The 20,775-nt window shown below is 40.7% G+C and overlaps 1 protein-coding gene across 1 annotated transcript in view; it reads left to right on the plus strand.

Annotated features, from left to right (window-relative positions):
• The window catches only part of PID1 (phosphotyrosine interaction domain containing 1), an 89,855-nt gene extending 70,337 nt beyond the window's left edge, over positions 1–19,518 (plus strand). Inside the window, exon 3 of the mRNA XM_081190679.1 lies at positions 17,509–19,518. Within this exon, the coding sequence (XP_081046805.1) occupies positions 17,509–17,985 (477 nt within the window). The 3' untranslated portion in view covers positions 17,986–19,518. The remainder of the gene's footprint in view (positions 1–17,508) is intronic.
• Positions 19,519–20,775: the final 1,257 nt, after the last annotated feature.

A 20,775-nucleotide genomic window follows, 5' to 3' on the forward strand; every position in this document is an offset into this window, starting at 1 on the left:
TGCTGGAAGCTATTATCATAGTAATAAACAAAGCTGATCATTATAATGAGCCAGTGTGGTGTAGTGGTTAAGAGCGGTAGTCACGTAATCTGGGAAACCGGGTTCGTGTCTCCGCTCCTCCACATGCAGCTGCTGGGTGACCTTGGGCCAGTCACACTTCTGTGAAGTCTCTCAGCCCCACTCACCTCACAGAGTGTTTGTTGTGGGGGAGGAAGGGAAAGGAGAATGTTAGCCGCTTTGAGACTCCTGAAGGGGAGTGAAAGGCGGGATATCAAATCCAAACTCTTCTTCTTCTTCTTCTAATGTTTATCTAATGGTCAGGCATGGGAAACCTTAAAAGAAATCATTCTGTGTTTGTAACATGTAATGTGAATCCTTGCACCTTGTCTTTCTCATGTATCAATGGTACAGATGCCCTCAAATTTCTTTGATTGGCCAGCACAATCCAGCTCTAAACTTCAGTTGGTTTGTTTTTGACTAAAATCCAAGAAATAAAGATCACCATCCCCACCCCCTCGTAAGCCAAGTATCAACTTAATGAATCTGGTTGTGTGAAATCTTTAATATATGCACATGTGATGTATGTTATTAATTTTCCTCTATGTCCAAAATCTCTAATATGTTTGCTTCCATAACTCTTGATGCATGTAGTGTTGATCAGATGCAGAATCGACCGGTGAACTTCCCTGCAGTTGAAATTGGGATCAGACAAAACATGAAAATGAGTTTTCAGTCTCTTGTAAAGCTAGTGACCTCCACAATACCACAGAGATTAGTTTATTTGAGTATGAAAAGAGTGTTCAGAACATGCTGTGGTGTTAGAGAGGATGATTAAATCTGAATGGCAGAGTCCTGACTTATGCTGTGGGAATGTTACTATAACAGATGACCCGGTTCCATAGACGTACAGCTGTGCTAGGTATTGTTATCTCTGGAACAGATTAAAGATGAATATATTTTCCTGGTCAGCCCTTCTATTTTAGGGGTGAGCTTGGTGTTCTTTTGTAGTTCATTCTGTTTCAAACCTTAACACAGGAAACTCTCATAATTTCTCTCTTAATTGGTGTGAACAATTGAATTGGACTAAATGCACTATTAGTAGCAAAACACAGGAACTGGGACAGTTAGCTGTTTTTCCAGATGGTTCAGATTTTGTTAAACCCATAAGATAATGAATCCATTTCTTCTTTCCTGAGTTATGTTACTTAAAAATAATAAGCAGCTCCATTTGCTCCATTTATCCTGTGTTTTAACTATGACATGACCGCCCTTTACTTTGTAAAATATTTGCGTGAGAGGTGTTTGGGGCAATTGAGGCTGGTCCATTAGGGTGAAATCAGAAAGTCTCAGTGTTGCTTTTGTAGAACACAGCATGGAGGAGGATGGGGATACAACTAGAATTAGTTGGCACTGGTCTCCCTGCCTTCTGCCCTACAAGTCCCCAGGGGCACCAACCACCAAAGGTCCTGGGGGTGAAGTTAGAAGGCCAAAGATGAGGCCTCGGCTGAACCGTATTCTGAGATCACGTACTGCAGGTCGTTGCTCATAAATACCATTTTCTGTTCCCTGTAGAAAGATGGTTTTGCACAAAGGTACAACTTGCTGCCTAGGCTTCTCTACCCTGTCCTGTAATGTTCCTAAAATCTTCTGTAGTGCAGAACATATGCTGCTTTCACAGGCCAGGTTCCTAGTATTAAATTAAGCTTTCCTATTGCTTCAAATATGGAACCTGCTGTTTTGTGATGAGGCGGCAACCATCATGATGGAAGCTGTTGGGACTGTGGGAGGGTTTGAAAAGAGATGGAAAGGCAGCAGGAGGGGTATGTTGCTTCACTTCTCTATCATCAAAGGATTCCAGCAGGATTTCCTGGGTCTGGCACACTGTATGTAAATTGCCCCCACCCCCTCAATATATTACAAACTGAAGCTGGGTTTCTAATGTACAGCTTGCCTGTGTGGTGCAATATTGCTGGTTCTAAGATAAACTCAATGTCAACTCGATGATCAAGTTCTTTCCCCAAATATCTCCATTCTTTTGAGCACATGAAGTCCCAACAAAAATATTGGGGAATATAGTATTTTAATTTAACATGTGAATCAGGATGCTTTGTACCTTCAGGTGAAAGTTTAAAGGAATGAAATCAGGAAGGTGCGGAATGAAATTTAGATGATTATTTCCTTTCTTATTATAAAGATCACACACAGTTCTGCATTTTAGAAATCTACCTACTGAAGTTTTAATGTGTGATTATTTCTGGTATCTTTGTTCACATTAACGTAAGGGGAAATGAGCTGATTATACTTCTTGGTTTGTATGTGTTCTCTTTCTCAGCATTATTTTCTTGTCATTAGTGTTGTTTCCCAAAAGTCTATGGACTGAAAATGTTTCACAAATTTGTTGATCCTTCCTGACATCGTTCAGCATGCAAAGTACCAAGAGGATGTTGTGGGTGTCACAAGTTGAGTCATTTATGTGCTGTGAGAGTAGCAGCCCTTTGTTTTGACTCAAAGCTAGACAAATTTGGCAACAGAGACAAAAGGAGAATACCTTTGTATTACTGAGGTGTCATTTTTATAAAGTGCCTTTGTCTCCCGCGCCACCCTCTTAATGCCTCAGAAATAAATCACTTCAGACTTCATCACTGACAGCCACAATATCTACAGTCTTCACACATCAGGAGCCTGGCTGACATGGCAAATTATGTGCTGGTGCCATTTGACAAGAGCAAAATGAAGAGAGGGGCTGGGCTTCCTTGCTGTATATCAGTGCAAAGTAGTAATGTGTATTCTGGATACAGAGGGGGTGTTTGAACGCTTAATTGTGTTTGGTAGTATAAGTTGAAAAATAAGTGGAATAACAAGCTGGGGAGAGGATGTGATGGGACTAAGAAAAACAATCTAGGCACCTGATTCATTGTTGGAGAATCGCTTGCCATTATTTAAAACACATCTGCATTTGTGCAACAAATCTCATTACCAATGTGCACATATAAGTGTTGATCTGCAGTAGTTGTGTCCCGTTTTTAAAAAGATGATGCAGAACTTGCACGATGAGTATGCTACTTATTTCACCAGCAGTCTCCAAAATCCCTTTGCCTAGGCTGCGGAAGTGCATATCCAGATAACTCCTTGAGTAAAGTAATCACTTTGCCTTCCTCTGTTTATAAGATAGGAGTTGTTTCCTCTTTTGAGTTTGTTTTCTTGTATCTTTTCGAGTGGCAGTGCCTCCACCTCTTTCTCATCCAAATCTGAGAATAAAATAAATATTTTGTTTAAAAAATCTCACTGGAATTGTGTTAAGCTCATGATTCAGATAAATGAGGGCGGAAAAGACTTGAGCTGATACAATTAATGTCTTATGCTGGAGATCTCACCAGCTGCCTTAGAAAAATTGCTTAGGTGCTGGGCTTCAATATAGTTTCAAAGAAACCAGAGACCAGTGGGCTTGCCTTACACAGCATAAAACTTTCCAAAGTGCTTGGTTTTACTGTTTTACTGTCTTCAGACCTTGTGACACTACTGCAGATGATTATTAATACACTGGATCTGGAATTTCAGGCAATATGGCTCACTTTCTTTCTTTGCTACAGTACTTTATATGCAAAGTGGATAGACTTTCATCCATATGCAATTACTGCAAGACTGTAAAATATGATATGGTTAAAGAAAGCAGTAGATTAAAACTACAGTAATTTCAAGAACTTGCAACAGGAACTAAAATCAAGTTTGAATGTGTTGCACAGTTATGAAAAAAAGCTGAATTGACAACAAATAATTACTGCCTGTGGGAAGCAAGGGACTTTGCTACCCAATAAATAAGCAGCTCTTATTCTCACTGTGTAGAGAGATGCACATGTTCAAGCGATGCACATATACCAGCTATTCTTATTATTTCATTGAACGTTTCATAAGTGCTTGCTTGATGTGCAGAATAGTGTCACACTGAATGTTAATCACTACAAGTCAAGAAAAATGAAGTTACCTCGAAGTCCACTTTCAAAGTCTTCATTTATAAACCAACATGTCCTAGAGATATGGGAGGGTTGTATGGGGTGAGCCAGCTGGGTAACTACAGACAACCAAAACCCAGCAGTGACGGAGTTCTGGAATTAGAATTTGTTGCAACCACTTGAAATTCTGTGGTTGCAACTGTTTGATCAAGCCAGTCCAGGCAGATCAGAACATATTGACATGAACAAAACCAGTTCAGCCCAGCAATAAAAGTAGGCACAGGCTGGCTAAAAGCTGCAGCTGCATTGCAGTTACAGTGCAGATACATTCCACAATGGACAAAGAAATGTGTAAGTCATCTGTCTTACAGTCACTCTTTGACTGCATACATTTTAGTAAAAGTTCCCAAGGTCTTCAACTGACTTGCCCAGAGCAAGGTAGATTGAACCTATGAAAATTTAAAAACAGCAATCAGGAACTAAAGATCAGTTTTGAGCATCCCTCTCCCTCTGCCTCCCTCCCTCCCTCTTTCCTTTAACAAAGCAGAGGTGGTGCCACTGATGCGCTCCATCTTAGCTCCAGACACAGCACACCAGCTGAAGACTCCTTCTGCACATAATTTCTAGTTCAAACACTTTGTCAATAGATCCATTTTTTTTAAGTTTATGATGTAGCTATTTATTATAGGTTTGTGTTCACATAGATTCTGCTAAAAGAGATACAAAACCTATTATTGCTGTTCTTCAATTACAATCGTCCAGTCCAGTATAACAGTTGAGTGTAGAACTGAATGCCAGTGCAAAGCTGGGAGTGGAGAGGGAACAGGAGCACTGTGGGTTTCTTGTACTATATTGTGTTAAAGCAGCCAAATCCTTTAATACTGGCAATGCAATTAGTGATTCACGGAGTAAGAAAATCAAAAAGATGGGTCCCTGCCATGAGGAGCTTACAATCTACGCTTCAGCAGTGGAGGAGATAGGAAGGGGAAATAACAAGGGCTGCATGTGAGCAAATAAGCTACGTGTACTTAATTAAGCTTTGTGTCAGCTGGGAACCAAATTTGATTTGTTTCAACAATTTATAGTTTACCCATTTGGCAAGGCACTCTAAGCAACTGAAAAGACAAATGTAAGCATTCACATATACATATTAAAGCAATAAATTAAACCTGGAAGCCTGAGTTTCAACTTCTAGGTGTCAGAATCAAATGTGTGGGAGCTAACCTTGTGACCCCAGTCCAAGCAAAATTAGTAATAATGACCAAGCCACAATGAAAGCAGTAGGAATTAATTTGGCTGTCAGAAAGGGAAAGAAGTTTAATCTCCTTAACCCCTTTAAGTGTTTTTTGTCAACTTACATCTCCATGTTGAACCTGAAATTAAAGTTGCATTCATTTAAATTTTCTTCTAAGAACTGTGACACAGTACCTATGACAAAGAGCTGGGCCCAAACTATGAGTGAATATGTTTATTTCTTGGTTTGCCTCCCTATTCAATTTGTATCCTGTCCTCCTTCCCGTGAGATAAGGCTGCTGACATGGAGGTGGGCTTTTTCAGTGATGGCACTGAATGTGATACATTCCCTGCTGTGTTGGTATTCTGTTAGCTCTTGAAGACACATCTGTTTGAACAGGTATTCCCCTGACCTCTTTATCCGAGTCTCATGTTTTAATTGCTGTGTTGTTTTAACGACACTTGTTACTGCACCACAGCATATTGCTTCCATTAATGCCATTGCTCTAGCAGCTTCTATAAAGAATAATAGAATGTAGAGACCTTGAGGGTAATCTAGTCCAACGCCCTGCAATGCAGGAATCTCAACTAAAGCATCCATGACAGATGGCCATTCAACCTCTGCTGAAAAACCTCCAAGGGAGGAGAAGGGCCTCCCCCAAATATCAGGTTTGTAAACCCTAAGGGACTCTGCAAGCCAGTGACCAAGGCATTGAACAGGAGTTGTCGTCCCCAGCACCATCTTCTGAATTTGCTTCTCCAGGAAAGAATGGAACCACTGTAAAACAGTGCCTCCAAGTCCTGTCCCAGCAAGGTGGCCTGGAAGGATACCATAGGCAATGGTATTGAAAGCCACCAGAACCCAGCAGAACCAGCAGAACCAGCAGGAACACACTCCCACCTGTCCAGTTCTTGGCGTTAAGTCATCCACCAAGGTGACCAAAGCTATCTCTGTCCCATAACCAGGCCTAGAACCAGATTGAAATGGATCTAGATAATCAGTCTCCTCCAGAAACCTCTGGAGCTGAGCTGCCAGCACATGCTCTAGTATTTTCTATTTCTTCTTCCAATGTGTAGTAAGTGATCCTGATTCTGCAAGGAGTTTTGATCCAAAATGATACTTGTATTCTTAAAACACTTTGCAAGAATTCCACAACCAGCAGGCACTAAAGGAAGGGCTAAAAGTCAGTGCTTTGCATGCAGCGAGCCTCAGGTCCAGGGTCCAGCATCTTCAAGTAGTGCTGGGAACGTCCTCTGGTGAGCCACTGCTAGTTGGTGTAGAATTGGAGACAATATTGAGCTTCTTTATAAGGCAGCCTCCTATTTTCACTAAGTAACTCAGCAGACAGTGGCTCATAGTCCAGCTGTGGTACATATTCTACCTTCTGCCCATTCATGTCTTTAAAAAACCCAGTGTGTCTAGCATTGTGTATGTCTGGTTTTGTCCTCTCTACAACAAATAGTAAAATACCCAATTACAACAGAATGGCCTCAAAGCAGCAACATGAAATTAAATAGTACATGAATTGGTAGCATTTTACCATGTTAAAATATCAAGGATCAGCTAAAACCTTTGACTTGAATAAGATTTCAGCTTCTAGACATATAGGAAAATAATTTAAATTAGGCCATTTCCCCAATTCATGTCATTTTCTTTCTTTCTTTCTTTCTTTTTTAAAAAAGCACTCCAAACACTGAATGCTGTCAACTCTCATTGAACCATGAAGAAGGTGTTCAGAATTGCTTGCTAGACTGAACCATATCTCCTTGGTAACCCACTTCCGATGCATTATGTGATGTCATTGGTACTGTTAAAAGCAGGCTGTGTTACTTTGTTGTCATTGTCCCCCCCTCCTAATTTCGAACATATTTTTACACATTTCTTTTTTAAATGTGAAGTTCATTAGATTTTCAGAGAGAAGTTTTAGTGCACTTGTATGTATGCTTTTGGGAACACAGAATGAAAGCATGTATTATGATGTACAAATGAGGCAAATTATGCTCCTACCAGAATCTGTACTGGCCACAGGTACCACTACTTTCCTTGAAGTTGCATGTTTATTCTGAAAATTTATGGGGCAGGTATGTGCAACATAGGTAAAGGTAAAGGGACCCCTGACCATTAGGTCCAGTCGTGACCGACTCTGGGGTTGCGATGCTCATCTCGCTTTATTGGCCGAGGGAGCCGGCGTACAGCTTCCGGGTCATGTGGCCAGCATGACTAAGCCACTTCTGGCGAACCAGAGCAGCACATGGAAACGCTGTTTACCTTCCCGCCAGAGCAGTACCTATTTATCTACTTGAACTTTGATGTGCTTTTGAACTGCTAGGTTGGCAGGAGCAGGGACCGAGCAATGGGAGCAATGGGTTGCGGGGATTCGAACCACTGACCTTCTGATCGGCAAGTCCTAGGCTCTGTGGTTTAACCCACAGCACCACCTGCGTCCCTCATGTGCAACATAGATTGCACCTATTACTTGTCTGGAGGCCTCTGGCATGCAGAGGGAGTGCTAAGGGATCATCTCCCCCATTCCATGCCAAGTATCCTCTTGCCTTTCTGTGGTCTCGCAGAACTCTAATATTGCTGGAAAGCCTTTTCTGAGGTTCCTCTCTGTCTGAGATCTCTGATGCACTGCACAGCGACCCCTCAGTTCCCCATCGGCCCACTCTTCACCGAAACCTTGCATTCAGAAGCTCTGTATTAGTAATTTGGCCTTGTGCAATCATACAAAATAATGGCGTAGTACAGATTAAGTTCCAGTGTAAGTGTGACTATGAAAGCACATAGGAAGCTGTCTTATACTGAATCAGACAATAGGTCCATCTAGCTCATTGTTGTGTGTACAGGCTGGTAGCAGCTCTCCAGGGTTTTAGACAGGAGTGTTTTTTCCAGCCCTACCTGGAGATGCTGAGACCTTCTGCAGGCACAGCAGGTGCCCTGCCAGGGAGCTATTTGTTCCAGACTCACTGAAGCATACAAATGTACCCTATACCAAGTCAGACTATTGATCTATCTAGCTCAGTATTAACTACTCTCCAGGGTCTTTCCCAGCCCTATCTGAAAATGCCTAGATTTGAAGCTGTGGTCGTTTTAATGCAAAGCCTGTGCTCCACCACTGAGCTACGTCGTTCCCCAGCTACTCTAGTGTAATGTAATAAGCCCTTCTCTTGGTGATTGCTATTTCTGAATCTCGTCTTGGTCCAAAGTGAGCATTATTTCCTCTAATGACAGCTTAGCTAATTAGTCTGCAAAGGCAACCAATGTTTAGAGGAGTAGAATAAACAAATGTTTGGCTAAATAAATTATATATTTTTGTTCCACATTTTAATTCTGCCCCCAAATGATTATAGGGCGAGCCACATTGAACTGGGTAATGTAAAAAAAAAGTCAACCATCCATTAATCTTGCAGTAGGCTAATGAATTCACACTTCTGACATTGTTAAAAACTAGAAGCTACTGAAAATAACCTAAAACTGTTTTGCCTAAATAACATAGACAAAATGAAAGTCAAGTAGCAAGCAGGGGTACTAAAAAGAAGTATAGATTATGAAACTGTTCAGTTGAACTAAAAATGCATTTGTTTCAATCCAGAGTCCCTTGTGCATTGTGATTCATTTAAGTCTCTCAAGGTGACATGGAAGAGCTATATCAGATATCCTTCTGTTTTTAACACCTGAACAGCTGCTGGGAGATGAATTTAATCAGGAAGGGGTTAAACCTTCCACTCCCTGCTATTTCCACAGTGGAAATTGTTCCCCAATCTGCTATTTTTTAAAAAATGAGGCTGCATTTTAAATTGCATTTTAACCTGTATTTTAATTTTTTCCCCTATTATGTTTTTATTGTAATTTTACTGGTATTAGCCACCCTGAGCCCGGCTCTGACCGGGGAGGGTGGGGTATTATTATTATTATTATTATTATTATTATTATTATTATTATTATTATTATTATTATTATTTTCCCTACAGCAGGAACATCTTCCTCCACTGGCAAATATCAGCTTTGGGAAAGTGCTTTTCATAGGGAAACTGGAGAACAAAGGGCTAGCTTTTTACCCCAACACTGTGATCCTGATCAGATTTGCCCTCTATTAAAATATTCTAATTGCTATTTTTTTATTATAAAGCCTGGGGAAATGAAAATACTGGATCTCCTGCTGTTGCATCCAGTTTGACCCTTAGTGTGTGCATTAAGTCTCTGTTACTCACAAGAGACTAGTGGTTCAGCGCCTCTTTCTATGGACTCAGCTACACTGGTAATGAAAAAGCGATTTATATGTGTTGTATTGCGATATAACATTGTGCCACCAGATGGCGAAATGGAGTCCTGTCTTTCTCTAACTATTTTCCCTGTTTAAATTTACAACACTTTAAACGCTTCTTTGATGTGTCTAGATCGAGCCTATATGTAGTGATTGCCTTTGGGAGTTTTGTTTGGGGGTTTTTTAAACTGATGATTTCATGGAAAAAGTTATGCAGGTGTTGCAAATAATAGGTGGAAACCACTGGCACAAACAGGTGGAATCTGTGGCAGCTGCATACAGAACAGGAGGGTCTATGGGCCAGATTATTTAAAATTTTAATCGGAACTGTAGGAAAGACTAACTGGGTACCGTGGGAATTAAAAACTACAGAAAAGCAGAGTTTAAAGCAATAGTCTAAAAGCAGCAGAGAAAACACTTAAGACAGCTTTCAAGAACTTGAAACCATTTCACCAAAATCCTGCTCAAAAAGGAAAGTCTTATATTGTGGTTAGAGGCCAATAGAGTGGTCAGCAAGGCAGGCTTCTCTTAGGACTTTTAGAAGACTTTTAGGAGGCATCTGAAGGCAGCCCTGTTTAGGGAAGCTTTTAATATTTATTGTATTTTAATATTCTGTTGGAAGCTGCCCAGAGTGGCTGGGGAAACCCAGCCAGATGGGTGGGGTTTAAATAAATTATTATTATTATTATTATTATTATTATTATTATTATTATTACTATTATTATTATTATTATTATTATTATTATTATTATTATTAGGTGTGCCTAAAGCCTAGTCACAGCTTCTGAAAAGGTATCTGTGGCATTTTGGGGACACACAAGAGACTCTCTGTCAAAGATTAGAATAAAGAGGCATGATTCACAGACAGGTCTGTCTTCTAGCATCTCTTAGTTATGTTCTGCTGAGAGCTCAGCAGTGTGGAAGCAAAACCACATGAAGCCACAAACTCTTCACATATTACTTGCATGGACATGCAAAGCACATAGAATGCATCTTCTGGGCTATACCTCTGCCTTCATCCCCAATGGTGTGTGACTGCCTCTGCCTCTGTTGTCCACATATTAGCATGGATGACAAAAGCAGGAAGGCCTACAGATGTAGGCTTCCCACAGCCTGGAACTCAGTCATGCAATCTGCTCAAAGGCTTTCCCTCCTTCTCAGATGGTGGGGTGGGGCAGCGAGGGTGGAGAGCCATGCATGAGTAATAAGCTTTACCAAAGGATCCCCCTTCGCCTCTCCCAGTGGGACTTGGGGTAGGCACCCTCAAAATTGTAGGCCTTTGCCTATGAGCCCCCTCTGCCCCCCAAGTTCTGACCTGTGTATGAGTGGTGGTAGGGCCAAGGGTGCAGCTTCACAGTCCCTTTCCACACCCTTTGCCTTTTCACATGAGTAATGCAAAAAGGAGGCCACTGAGATGGTACATAGGTATTGTAGTGTGAGTTATGGTCATCCTCTGTTTGTCAAACGTATTGCAAACAGGTTGATTTTGATGCATAAATCATGTTATTGTTTAAATTAATAGCAAATTCTCATTAATTTCATTTAGGTTGAAATTCTACCCTAAGTCTCTGTAAGCCAAATAGCCTTTTCACCAGTCCTGCTGGAAAAGAACAACAAAAGCTCTAGATACTGCAGTCTTTTTGCAGATTGCACCTTGAGTCAAATATTCATACTCTGTTACAAGGTTTACATGAGAAATGAAATCTTCCTTGACATGGATTTTGCTTTTTCCCTAAAGGTTAGCATAGTCACATGCACCTAATAACTATTAATAGTTGAAAGTGCAGCTGTGTTTGAGATCATTGTAGAAGCTTGCCAGTAGGGAAAAGACTTGGATAGAAAATCCCATTTGACAGGAGAAAGGGCAGAAAGAATATAGACAACTTTAGTATGCCAGGAAAGTTGCGTGGGATGCCTTCTTTTTACACACCCTTTGAAAAACTATATGGAGATCTCAAACTACTACAGGATAAAGCAATATTTTTATATGCGGAGAATAGTGAGATAATAAAAAGCTCTTTATTACTGAAATTTAATAAAATGCTGTTTAGGTGTGCCCCGTCAGTTTCCTATAATATGACACCTAACATCTACTAAACCTACTAAGAGATGGTATAACAGACAAATAATCTCTCAGAGTCTCAAAGAAGTCAGTGAGAGGTTTGGCTGTTCGCCCACATGAAATTGACATTGGTTGTACACCAAGGCTGGTGACTAGGACTTTATACTGGATCTCTTTCTGAGAAGTGTGATACAAAACAAAGCAGTCCACCATTGCCACCCTCTACTGACTATCCTACTCCGTTGAATTATGACTTGTGGTTCCAACAGTACCATTAGGCAGAGAGATCGCTGGGGAGGGCAGCAATGGGATCATCTAGATATTCCCATTCTCTTGAGCTGCTGCCCCAGCATCAACACTAATGGCTTGTTGCTGGCTTGTGCTAGCTGGCTCAGCGAGTTTTCTCCCAATGCATCGCAATCAGCACTGTTGCAGAGGAGAAATCTTGGCTGAGTGGGCAGGCAGATGCATCCAGCACAGGCCACCCACTCCAGCTGGCATGCCCTGTCTTGCTTGGCTCATGTGACACACACAGCCATCATGTCTGCATTGCAGCATTTGTTGGAGGGAGCAGGGGTCAGGAGGAGCGGGAAGTCACTGATGGCAAGGTGTTGGAAAGCAGAGCTGTTTGTGCCATGCAATCTGCCCTATGCTCCCCAGCTCATATGCTGCATTTGAGTGTGGATGAGGGTGCTATCTGGTTACCCAAAGCGAAAGCAGATTCAGCTACCAGACTGAGTGGTTATGGTATGTGGGATGGAGAAGGGAAACAACTTATTTTCCTTCTTCTCTGGCAGCAAAGTGTATTGCAAGGGCTCTGATTTTATATATATATATAGCTTACCCGCAAATGGATTGCCTTGTGGAATTGCTTGTCGTACTGAACCAAACACCTGTGGGTGTTGGGGAAATCGATATCATACACTTCGGATGATTCTTCTACCTGGTGACTATTAAATTGTGCAGGTTTCTGTCGTTTTTACTGGTTTTGAAGAATTAATCTTGCTAAAACGCAGCTCTCAATATTATTTTATGGTGTGTTGATAGAATATATGTATAACACATGGATATTTTATGTGTTTTGTGCTTTTAAAAAAGTATTCCCTCGCTATATGAAATTCATGAGTTGTAAGAACAAAGCATTACAGAAATCAGCAATGGTGGCTTATAAAATGCTAGCAGCCTCATACTTGGCACTGCTTGGAAAACAAAATAAAACATAGAAATCAGTGAAATTTTGGAAGGTTCTGTCCACATGGGTTCAAAATGGCTTCCAGTTGCAGGTAAACATAGACCAACACCTGCTCTTGGGAACAGGTGCATGCAGTCAGAGAGCAGCATGGATCTGTTTGAATGCCTTCTTGCAAGCAGTACTGAACTTCCCTTTACAGAGGTAATGTGCCTCTCATTTGACTAAGTGCAATCTGAACGGGGATAGACTTCACATATTAAGGTTTGTGTTTGTGTACAAAATAACAATGACAAGTGGGGTAAAAAAGCTTTATTTTTCTGTCTGTTGTATAGTATACAAAATAAAAATATTGCTACTTCAGGACAGTGGAGTTTGCTTGGGTTCTTGAAGCAATGAGGTTGGGTTAGTAAAAAATTGGCAAACCATAAATAAAAACAAATATTTTATTTTAAATAGTGGTGATGGGGGAGTTCCTTTGAATATAAGAGTAACCAGGCTGGATCAATCCAAAGGTCATCTAGTCCATTATCCTGCTTTCCACAATGTCACCAGACGCATCAAGAAGCTTATACACAGGGTATGAGGCCAAAACCCCTGTTCTGTTGTTCTTCTCTCTTCCTTCAGTATAATCAAAGGTAGACGTCATCCAAACCTGGAGATGGAAAGCTTGTACAGTCGTACCTTGGATCCCGAACGCCTTGTGAATCGGACGTTTTGGCTCCCAAACACTACAAACCCGGGAGTGTGTGTTCCGGTTTGTGAATGCTCTTTGGAACCTGAACATCCGACGCGGCTTCCGATTGGCTGCAGGAACCACACCTTGGTTTCTGAATGTTTTGCAAGTCGAATGGACTTCCAGGACGGATTCTGTTCGACTTCCAAGGCATGACTGTATATGGAATATACAAGTCTATAGCCAGAACTGTATAGAGAACCTCCAGGTTCAGAGACAGTCTCCCTCTAAATCACCTGAAGTTGTGGAGGCTACAACAGGAAAGGGCTTTGGGTCTCAAACCCTGCTTTGCTTAAACACGTTTAAAAGGGTGTGCAAGCCAGTGGCCAGCACCACATGATGTGCTGTGTGAAGAAATTATTTCACTTTTGAACCTACTGCTCCCTTTCAATTTCACTGGAAGATCAATATTTCTGATGTTACAGAAATGAGAAAAATCTGTGGTAACATGCAAACGTTTGCAACTTGTAATTTCTTATGTACTCAATCTGTGTCGTGCCACCCCTTGTATGCTTACTCAGAATTAAGTCCCACTATGTTCAGTGTATGGGACGCGGGGTGGTGCTGTGGGTTAAACCACAGAGCCTAGGACTTGCCAATCAGAAGGTTGGTGGTTCGAATCCCCGTGATGGGGTGAGCTCCCGTTGCTCGGTCCCTGTTCCTGCCCACCTAGCAGTTCGAAAGCACGCCAAGTGCAAGTAGATAAATAGGTACCGCTCCGGTGGGAAGGTAAACGGCGTTTCCGTGCGCAGCTCTGGTTTGCCAGAAGCGGCTTAGTCATCCTGGCCAGATGACCCGGAAGCTGTACGCCGGCTCCCTCGGCCAATAAAGCGAGATGAGCGCTGCAACCCCAGAGTCGACCATGACTGGACCTAATGGTCAGGGGTCCCTTTACCTTTACCTTTATGTTCAGTGTAAGAGCCGTATGCTGCATAAGATAGCCAAAATGTTTCTTGTTTATGTTTCAGAATTTTTAAACTCTTCAGTCTCAAAAGTAATTTTTTTTTGTAGCCCACAAAACCTTATGCCTTAATAAATATTTTAGTCTGTTAAGATACCTCAAGACTAATTCTGTGGTACTGTATTTCATGTGCTCCTTTTGGGGAGAAGCTGCCTTATTTTGGCAATTGGACCAGCGGGCCCCACCACCTTAATCTGGCCTTGCCTCTGAGGGCTGAGTCCTCCATGGTCAACAATTGTCATGGACTTCAGAGAAGGCTTCCAATGCATACTGCTGTTTGTAGTATCAAACCTCTTTTGGGTAACTCGTGCAAGAATGAAATGTATTGGATTGGCTCTGCAGAGAATAAGCTGAAGGTTACAAACATGGCAGTTTATAGATTTATCTTATTTTCTAAACTATAGATTCAAAAACCTACAACAACTTCAGCATCTGTGAGACTGTTCAGAGGGAACAGTAAGGGAACCGCTTGAACTCTTAGTAACACCATAAGGCTATGGAAGCTTAATTGATTAGAGTAGCGATAGGAACTAAAGATCCAGAGCCTTGTCAACAATTTTAGCTGTTGCAATTCCCTGTGTTGCCCCAAATGTAAGATGCTTATAGGTGTGATGTTATAGGCTTTTCATTTTGTGATTTCCTTGCATTTTGGCGGAGAGGGAATGAACCAGGATGGATTTCCAATAATATTTTGTAAGCTTATTCTTAATTATTTGGGTCTCTGAGTGTGACACGAACAACTCCCGCAGAAACTCTGAGAGTTGTTTTCATGAGTCCTTGTATGTTACATTAGTATTTAATGATTTTGCACAATGTAAACACATTGCTGTTCAAAGCTATTTTTATAATGAGGAACTTTTTAAAGCCAAAAAATAGAAAAGGAAAATTTATAGTGAACTCTTACAGCAGTTAGTTGCTTGGGATGTGGAAAGAGTAGACCCCATAAAAAAGAGTAGCAGTACATCTATGGACCAAACAAAACATTATGCTAATTACATGAATGCAATTAATGAGCACATGTTTAATATAGTAGCCTCTTTCTGCTTCTGCTGTGGTCTGACAAAAATAGCTTCTCCAAAAATGTTGTTTGCATTTCAGGGGATTTTTTCAGGGACAGAAAAATCCCCCTCCTCTCCCCTAATGATCCTAAAACTACTCCAACATCACAAAGGCTGCTTTTTACTTAACCCAAAAAAACACATTAACTGTACTTGCACAATTATAGTGTCATGTTTGGTTCAAAGCTATATGGCCTGGCAAATCGTATTTGGAGGCACAATGTTAGACTTAAATAGCTTTTTGTCACCCTCACTTTGCACAAAAATGTTATTTGTAACTCATTGTTAAAGAACACGATTTCAAAATTTGGCCAAGACTGGATAGGTAAATGATGCCAACCGCTTCCCACCAGCACAAACCTCTTCCAGAGATGAAGCAGAACTCTTGGCCATGCATGTATCTCTGTGCCCAGATCCTGTTCTATCTATACCATTCTCTTTCACCCTTTTTGACTCTCTCTCCTCCAGCACTAGCTATGGCTCTATTTCCTTTCCACTTAGCTTTCAAAACTCCCAGTGAATTCTGTCATATGCAACATCTACTGCTACTTCACTGCTTCCCCTAAGATTCTGGTACCCTAAAGCAATTGCTTAGGTCGACTTTGTAACTAACTAGATCCAAACTATATATTTTAGAGTTGTGAACTGGGCCGTTGTAGTAGTAGTAGTAGTAGTAGTAGTAGTAGTAGTAGTGAGAATAATTTATTTCTACCCTGCCCATCTGGTTATTTTTACGGATCATATTTTAATTTGAGATGTTGAAAAAGACAACACAATGTACATAATAATAATTATTAGCATCTGTAGAGCACTTTTAACATCATTCTGTGGTTTTTATAACAACTCTGTGAAGTGGATGAGTATTATCCCCATACAGTGGTACCTCGGGTTAAGTACTTAATTCATTCCGGAGGTCTGTTCTCAACCTGAGACTGTTCTTAACCTGAAGCACCACTTAAGCTAATGGGGCCTCCTGCTGCTGCCGCACTGCCGGAGCATGATTTCTGTTCTCATCCTGAAGCAAAGTTCTTAACCTGAAGCACTATTTCTGGGTTAGCGGAGTTTGTAACCTGAAGCGTATGTAACCTGAAGCCTATGTAACCCGAGGTACCACTGTATTGTTGAAAGAGAGCAGTTTGCCAGAGACCCGCCTAATGGGTTTCTGCCTGGTGGTAGAAACAAGAACCGAACCACGAGCGTTCAGATTTGCAGCTCTTTGTAGCTTGTTTAGGCATTACCTCTGAACACAGAATACCAGCATGAATAGGAAACATAGAGCTGTGTATGCCATTCCTGCTTGCTCTGACCTTCCCACGTTGAGTGAGAAGCTTTGAAGGGGGTCTCTATGTGTGTTTGACTATCTTCAAACCTTCCCACTCAGTGCCTCATACTTTGATTAGGATTCCCTGTTCAAGCATAATGCCTAACTAAGCATGTCTTAGGCTGCAGTCCTAAAACACTTCCCAAGTAAGTGCAAGCCCTCTTGAACTCATTGAGCCTTGCTTCCGATTAAACATGCACAACATTGTATAATTAACTCACTGTGTTACACCAGTTCACTTGGAATGTATTATTTTAGCACTATTACAGGAATAAAATTTGAGAGCTAGTAGAAAGAGAGTGCTTATCTTCTGTTGTACTTCTACATTTAGAAGCAATCATTGGAAGATAGGCAGATATAAGTTCAGACTTGAAAATGCTGCTTCAGATATTTGTATTCTTGTGTGATACATACATAAGTCTAATTGGAAGACAAAATAGGCACATTTTTATCATTGCAAAACTAACATGGGTGTACTCAGTAGCTGAATCTTCAGCTTTTTAATAGAAGTGTCAGGCGATTCAATATTTGGATGTACTGTGAATTCAGTAGTTCTAATTCAACGTCACCTAGACTTTGAAAATCCCAAGCTAAAAATTGCTTGAGCTGAGATAGGTCTACAGTTTTCAAGTGATGCTAATGGTGTTCTGTGTAAAGATCACAACATGTTGAAATTGAAATTCCAAAGACTTCCGCTGACAAACTTTCTTTTCCTTTCTTTTCCTTTTCTTAGGTTACATATTTGGGTAAAGTTTCCACAACAGGGATGCAGTTTTTGTCAGGTTGCACGGAGAAACCAGTCATTGAGTTGTGGAAGAAGCACACGCTTGCTAGAGAGGACATCTTCTCAGCTAATGCCCTTCTGGAAATCCGCCCCTTCCAAGTTTGGCTTCATCATCTGGACCGCAAAGGAGAGGCCACTGTCCACATGGATACCTTTCAAGTTGCACGTATTGCTTACTGCACTGCCGACCACAATGTCAGCCCAAACATTTTTGCTTGGGTTTATCGGGAGATCAATGATGATTTGTCCTACCAAATGGACTGCCATGCCGTAGAGTGCGAGAGCAAGTTAGAGGCCAAGAAGTTGGCTCATGCCATGATGGAGGCCTTTAAGAAGACTTTCCATAGCATGAAGAGCGATGGACGGATCCACAGGAATAGCTCATCTGAAGAAATGTCTCAAGAATTGGAATCTGACGACGGCTGACTTGAACTCATTACTGGTTAAGCAAAAGCAGAAAATGGCCCTGGGAATAGAAGCATATAGATGAATAAGCAACAGTTCAATGTGGGAGTGATGGGCGCCCAACATGTGACTGATCAGCTTTTCAAAATAAAGAAGCAATTCAGTAAATTCCCTAAAATATATGCATCTTTATAGTAACTGCACCACATTGAAATCTGCTGCTGCTGTTTTAAAAATGTGACAAAACATTTTTACTTGTGTTTCCATTTTACCTTCAACCACAGCTTCCAGCCCCATTTTGGCCCTCACAGTTCAGGCTCGTCTCATAAAGATAATAAATTATTTCAGTTTGCTTGTTGAAACAAGTGAACAATTCTCATGATAGAATCCTCTAGGATTTGTTGCTAGAGTCTTAATACAGTTGCAAATGGGATCCATTTCTAGAGAAGAAAATACAATTTGGTGGCCTACTGCTAATCCTGTTGACCGTCTCCAGATTGAAGTAGCTACCTGCAGTCTTTTAGATTAGCAGCCTGAAAATCTACATAAACTCACATTTCACAGTTTGAATATTCAAAGATGCTTATATTTACACACTATAATCATATGCTATATTTTATTTTATTTTACCTTTTTAATGTACCTGCAGCCACTCATTTTCCACTTTAGCCCTATAGTTTTTAAATACAAACTTGCAGGGATACCAGAAGGCAGTTTGGGGAGCTGGGGGACCTGATTGTGAACTGTTTTTGAGTGCCTGAGACGATCGAACCACTGCTGAAGATTGTGAGAGATTGTAATTTGGTAATTAATGATAAACTTTGGTAATTAAGCAGTATATAAATAGCTTCAAATTAAAGATCCTGGATAGTTAATAGTTAAGCTGCCTCACATGCTTTCCCTCAGTTCTGGCATGGTATGAGAACCTTATACACAGCAGTCTTGCCAGCAGCTATGTCCATATTACCCCCACTTCCTTGGGTATCATTTCTTATGTCCAGTTTGATCACAGGGTGTCTTACAGTGGAAAGGGATCAGGTTTGGAAGCAGATTATATGTTGTGATTCAAAACCTCATACTAATATTTCCAGAACCCTTTTCTGGTCACAGATTAAAGGGTTCATAACTTGAGAAAGTTGTTTATTTGTTTCTTTTTTTAAAAAAATAATGTTTAAAGGCCAAGTGCTGATTAATAGGTTGCAGATAATGCTGCTCCTTTATACATATAGTCTTGTTCATAAATCGTGGTAATGTTAGGGGCACGAGGGCACCTTACAGAAGCCTTAAAAGAAAGCTAATCAAAGCAGATAGCTCTAGCGGTCTGTTCCATTGTGTGTGAATATGTATACTTTGTATGTTTGTGTGAGTGTGTGTATGTGTGTCTGCGTGTGCGATCAGTGTCACAGCATGTAGATTGATCATGGGAACATACTGAGGAGGACTTGCACCTCTTGAAAATAATATGCTTATTGCTTTCCAATGTATGTAAACTATTCTGCAATGTAAAGGCATTCATACTTTAATAAAAAAAAGGTTTGAATCAAAGATAAATAATTTCAGGCTCTTTGATTTTATGTGTACATTCCTGTTTTATTTCAAATAACATGTCTCACTTTTAATATGCCATTTTACAACGGTAATTTAACTAATTCAAAGTTCTGCTGCAGCATATGAATGGAAGCTTAATATGACTAAAATAACCATCTTACCCTCTAATTAATTGCAATAGTTATTTTACCATTTCCCACTGAACATTAAATCTCAAATTATTGCATTTTAAAATGAGCATATACTTTTATTTTGGTATGTGTGGACCCTCCTTCCCAAGTCCCTAATTTGGCATTCAGAGCCAGAGCTGTAAAGTTTGTCGGAACTGGTGGTAGTGAGATGCTCTTTCTGATTTGCAGAACTCTAAGAGAGGCTGTCCCTTGCTCCTTTTTCTCCACCTCATTTCCGTGGAAGGACAGCATCCTATCTTTCCTACCACCATCCTTCTCAAACGGTCTGCTGCTGACTAGGAGGGCAAGGTATCTGAAGATGCGTGCTCAAACACGGAGGTACTTTACATGTCATGTTAAACCATAGTTCAATTTTAAGCTATGGTTTAATGGCAATGTAGCCAACCAGTTCCCACTGTTTCCAGGAAGCTTTCTGAGAAACCAGCTTTGCAAATTCACCCTTTGCCATAGTGCCCACATTTGTCTACATAATTGTCGGGGTGCCAATTGCTTAAGCTGCTTGTGAAGGTCTTTTTGCATGAATCACATTGCTAAAATGGATGTGTGTTTTCTTGGCCTAGAAAGAAGTTGGATTCATAATGGTTCTTTTTATTTAAAAAATCCACTTTGTTGAATAGTAGCGATATATTTCTTGAAGAAAAATGCCTCTCATTTCTGACCAATACTGCTCCCCCCGCTTTAATTCTCTATGGATTGTGCTTCAGAACTTGAGTATATATTTTTAATGGCTTGCTAAAGCAGAACAAAGGTCTGGCTAGCTCAGCCTCTCAGCCCCCTTGACTCCAGCAGTGGAATCTAGCCACCCAGATTTCTCTGGAAAGGGGATAATGAAGATAACTGTCATTTCTTCTTGGTGTTCAATATTTCTTTTTCTTTCTTTTTTTGGGGGGGGAGGGAGGATGGAATTTCTAGTGAATATAACTTTTGAATTATTTGTTTCCAAAATAAATTTCTCTGGCATGAGAGACCATTTGTACTTGTAGCACAGTTATACTGTGTCATTAGAAATGTGTCTTTAGAAGCTAAAATGAGTTTAATAATCATAATTGTAAACGTAGGAGCATGGGTTATT

Source organism: Podarcis bocagei, assembly GCF_964188305.1.
Source record: "Podarcis bocagei genome assembly, chromosome: 4".
In the NCBI taxonomy this organism is placed as follows: Eukaryota; Metazoa; Chordata; class Lepidosauria; order Squamata; family Lacertidae; genus Podarcis; species Podarcis bocagei.